At 33.8% G+C, this 5,072-nt stretch overlaps 1 protein-coding gene across 1 annotated transcript in view; it reads left to right on the top strand.

Annotated features, from left to right (window-relative positions):
- The window catches only part of GBE1 (1,4-alpha-glucan branching enzyme 1), a 276,317-nt gene that overhangs the window by 199,158 nt on the left and 72,087 nt on the right, over positions 1–5,072 (top strand). The window contains exons 10-11 of the mRNA XM_034657790.1: positions 882–1,071; positions 2,401–2,465. Of these exons, the coding sequence (XP_034513681.1) occupies positions 882–1,071; positions 2,401–2,465 (255 nt within the window). The remainder of the gene's footprint in view (positions 1–881; positions 1,072–2,400; positions 2,466–5,072) is intronic.

The raw sequence follows: 5,072 nt of genomic DNA, 5'->3' as shown, positions 1-5,072 counted from the left end.
TTAAATAAGACAGTGGCTATAGAGATAGAGCAAGGGAAAAGGATTTATTTGAAAGATATTGTAGAGTTAGAACTGCTAATATGTGGCTCATATTTCACCATAGTTGCTGGTATAATATATTGTGCTACATCTGGGTCCTTATACCATCTTTTTTTCCCTTATGTATCTCTTTGATTATCAGTAATCTAGTGGTGGCATGACAGAGAAGGGAGGCACTCTGTCGAAGGGCCTGACCTCTCAGTCCTGACTCCACTATTGAGAAACACGTCTTTAGAGATCTCCTCACCTGAGTGAGCTTCAGTTTCTGTATCTTCTAGATGAAGAGGGTCCACCAGATAACCTTAAGACCCATTTCAAGTGTAGCTGACTATAGTGAAAGCCATCTTAGTGCTTCATTCTTAATGTACTAAGTCTTCTTTCTATCTCATCAGAAGCTAGGTGCTCCCAAAATACACTCCTTGCTAGTACTGTCTGCAAAGATAATAAGTATAATAGATATATGCCCAATGTATTTTTGTTTTTGATGGAAGCAATAACAAAATGTTCATACGTTAGCTCAAAAATAAGTCTAAGAAGCTATGTTTTAGCAGTAATCGTCTTACTCTTTTGTGTTCTCTTTGTGATACTAAGAAAAGGAAAAAAAAAATCGCCTCATGAGATTGAAGTTGTCCTGCGGTAAAAAGCATTACACAAAACGTTAGGGGGAAATGAAATATGCTGTTATAGTTGTAACTACTTTTACAATTATGCTGCCAAAACACCTCAAAAATATATGCTCCTTTTTACTGTTTTTATTTATTGGCCCAGAATTTACTGTCAAAAGAATAGTTAGTAAAAATCTGAGCAATGTGAACTGATAATGTTGGTGTATTTTGTTGCAGGATGTATCAGGAATGCCAGCTCTCTGTTCTCCGATTTCCCAGGGAGGGGTTGGCTTTGACTACCGATTGGCCATGGCAATTCCAGATAAATGGATCCAGGTAAGATTTCATGTAATCTTTTTTTTCCCTGTAAATACCATGTATTATGTTGGTTTATTTATTATTTCTTTGATTCGTTTCTTAATTTGTGGTCATTAGTTACAAATATTATAATTAAGTATCATAATTGAAGTATTAAATTTTCCCATTAGTGTGTTGATTCTTGTGCTTTTTAATAAGGTACTTCACAAACTTCTAAAAGTTCTAGTTTAAAGTATTCATACTTGAATCATTCAGACAAGGGAAAAATATTAATATAACATCAGCTATGTACATGGAATTTTGCATTATCAATGCAGTTTTATGAAACTTCAGTTCTCTCTATTTAAAGCACGTTAAACGTCATCAAGGCGTCCATGTCTGCCTCCAAATCATCAATGTAGAGGTTACTCCTTAATTCCCAGTACTTGCCTCATAACATGTTTTTTCCTCAACAGATTTGGATTCATCCATTCCTTTATTTAACCTTTAAAAATTCTTACCGTGTGTCAAGCACTAGAGATGAATAACTGTACATGACAACTTGTACATAATTTGTAATATAATTTTATTAAATTTAATGACATTTAAGTACCTTGGATTATATTTTGTTTTATTTAATATTTGCCTGAAAGACCAATGTTGTTATATAGACTTAGATTTGACATAGAACATTTTTGAGGGGCTATGTCCGTAATCATAGGCTGAAAATGTGTAAGAAGTCAGCTATGTCTCAAATAATCGTAGTCTTCTGATGAGCCCTTTGGTATAGACATGAACTGGTGCGGTGACGTCGAAGTGACAGACCCATTTAACTTTGCATAGAAAAACCATGGAGCCCACTCTGAAGGACGTGGTTATTGTAATCATATCTTAACTTTCTTTCCTGTGCCCCCACGTAGTTTGTAGAATGCACAGCTGTGACATTACATCTTTACCAACATAATTTCTGCTTCTCCATTTATAGTGATTCCTTAGGCATTGTCAAGTTAAAAAAGCAAATGTTTTCCAGAGATGATTAGACTCAGAAACCAAAGAAACAAATATGTATTCTAGCTTTAACACCTGTCATTTAAAAAAAAAAAATGCTGTGGTCTTCAGTTTTCTCACCTTGGTTTAAGGGTCTTGACCCACCATCTTTTAGGATTTCTAATCTTCCATGCAGATGTGTTTTTTTTCCCCTCACAAATGCCAGATTTTCCTTTTTTCACATCCTACTGGAAAGCCTCCACCAGTTTTTGTGCAGATTCAAGAATATTTCAAGGTGTACATCAACCTAGAATTATAGCCCACACTGGGATATTTCCTTTTCTGAACATGGTCACAGTTTTAAAAAGAGGAATTAATTTAACTTACAAAGCATTTTAGTACCTCATATGCTCAAGGTACTGTCCTAGTCAGTACCTCATAAAAATGGAAAAATATATTGTCCTGTGTTTAGGATATGACCATCATGTCTTCTTAGATCATGAATTCTCTGAAGGTACATGTGATCTTCTGCTTTATGTAATTATTTAAAAATCTTTTTGGATCACCAAAGTGGTTAATAAGAGAAAGTTAAAATAATATTTTAAAAAATTCAGTGATTTCTCCACTTAAGTAATTTGTGCATTTAAAAACAGAATTCCATAAATGACTACTGTTTCCCCAAATGTCAGTAAAGCACACCAGAGTATTAATCCAAATGATAGCTGTACCCAGAATGTATGTGGTATTCATCATGATCTGCCCATAGGATCCGAGTAAGATGAGAATGCTAGATGTCATTCATGTTTTTGTTGTTCAAAAGCAAATTATTTACCACTTTCTACTTATATTATCTCAAAGTCAGTAGTTTGGAATGTCACATTTAATCATATTTAATCACTTCCTAAGCAAATATTTGCCTACCTAAAATATGCCAGATTTGCCGCATCTCTTTTCATTTTATTTGGTCGTTTTTATTACCTACCTACCTTTTATCACCTTTTTATGTTAAATTGATGTAAGTATTTAACTGAATTCATTCATTTATACATTAATTCCACCAATATTTATTAAGCACCTTGTATTTTTTCATGTGAAATTTCTCAATTAAACTTTTTATATGAAGATAATTGTAGATTCCCATGCAGTTGTAAGAACAGTTGTAATACAGTGAGATCTGGTGCACTCTTAACCAGCATTCCCCAATGATAACATCTTGCAAAGTTATAGTACAGTCTCACAACTAGGATACTGACAGTGATATAGTAAGGTATAGAATATTTTCATCACCATAAAGTTCTCTCATGTTGTCCCAGTCACTTTTTAACCTGTGGCAACCACTAATCTGATCTCCATTTCTGTTATTTTTTTTTTTCATTTCAAGAATGTGATATAAATGAAATAATATAATATGTAACCTTTTGGGATTGCCATTTTTTCACTCAGCAAAATTCTCTGGAGATTTCATATAGGTTGTTGTTTATTCCTTTTTATTGCTGAACGATATTCCAGGGTATGGATATGCCACAGTTTGCTTAATCATTTGCCTGTTATAGACACCAGTATTGTTTCTGGTTTTTGGCTATTATAAATAAAGTTGCTATAAACATGTGTGTGCAGATTTTGTATGACCATAAATTTTAATTTCTCTAAGATAAATGCACAAAAGTGCAATTACTGAGTCATATAGTGGTTGGATATTTATTTGAGTAGTTGGATATTTAATCTTTTAAGAAACTGCCCAACTTGTCCAGAGAAACTATACCATTTACATTCCCAGCAGCAATGTTGGAGAGATCCAATTTCTGTACATCCTTGCACCTATTTTTGTCATTCTTTAATAGGTGTGTAGTGATATCTAACTGGTTTTAATTTGCGTTTCCTTCGTGGCTTATGATGATGAACATCTTTTCCTGTGTTTATTTGCCTTCTATATATCTTCCTTGATGAAATGTCTGTTCATATCTTTTGACCATTTTCTAATTGGATCACTTGTTTGCTGTGGAGTTTTGAGAGTTCTTTATATAATTTAAATTAAACTCTTTTATTAGATATGTGGTTGGCAAATGTTTTCTCCCAGTCTGTTGCTTGTCTTTTTATCCTGTTCGTGTGGACTTAGAGCAGAAGTTCTTTGTCCATATTAAATCTGATGAAGTCCAAGTTATCGTTTTTTTCTTATAGAGACCTTATTTTTGGTGTCAAGTCTAAGAATTCTTTGACTCTCCTACATTTTGTATTAAACATTTTGTACTTTTATATTTAAGTCCATGGTCCATTTTGAATTATTTTTTGTGCAATTGGTGTTTAAGACTTAGTTCCTTAGTTCAAGTTTGTTTGTTTGTTTGTTTCTTTCTTTCTTTCTTTCTTTCTTTCTTTCTTTCTTTCTTTCTTTCTTTCTTTCTTTCTTTTGCTGATTTCCAATCTTCCAGCGTGATTTGTTGAAAAATCTATCTTCCATTGAATTGTCTTTGCACATTAGTCAAAAATTAAGTGGGCATGTTTGTGTAGGTCTATACATTAGTGTCAAATTGTTGCTGTCCCTAATTACCACAACACTGTCTTAACACAAATTTGCTGTTATATAGTTCTCATAGTTTTGTAGATCACAGATCTAAAACGGATCTCACTAGACTAAAATTAAGGCATTGGCAAGGCTTCATTTCTTCTGGAGGCTCTAGTTCTCTTGCCTTTTCTAAAGGCTTCTAGTTTTTTAAAAGCCACCTATACTCCTCAGCTCTTGACCCCTTCCTCCATCTTCAAAGCCAGCAAGATAGCATCCTCAAATTTCTTTCTTACACTGACAGCTCATGACCCCTTTTGAGAAATATCCCTATAATTACATTGGACCCATCCAGTTATCCAGGATAATCTTTTTATTTCAATATATTAAACTTTATCACCTCTGAAGTCCTTTTGCAAGTAAGGCAACATAGTCACAGGCTCTGAGCATTAGGATGTAAACATCTATGGGTGGTCATTATTCTGCCTAACACAATCTGCTGTCTGGTGTCTAATGATTCACATTGAAATTATGAGACGTGGCTAAGAACATCTGAATTCCATAGGACGAAAGACAACAAAGGAAGATTCAAAGAAGCCTGAACCCTGTTTCTTGTACCAAAATCTGCATTAGTTTTGTATTAGTTG

Source organism: Ailuropoda melanoleuca, chromosome 1 (genome assembly GCF_002007445.2).
Source record: "Ailuropoda melanoleuca isolate Jingjing chromosome 1, ASM200744v2, whole genome shotgun sequence".
NCBI lineage: Eukaryota > Metazoa > Chordata > Mammalia > Carnivora > Ursidae > Ailuropoda > Ailuropoda melanoleuca.
The sequence above is the reverse complement of the archived record's forward strand: the minus strand, read 5'-3'. Positions and strand labels throughout refer to the sequence as shown.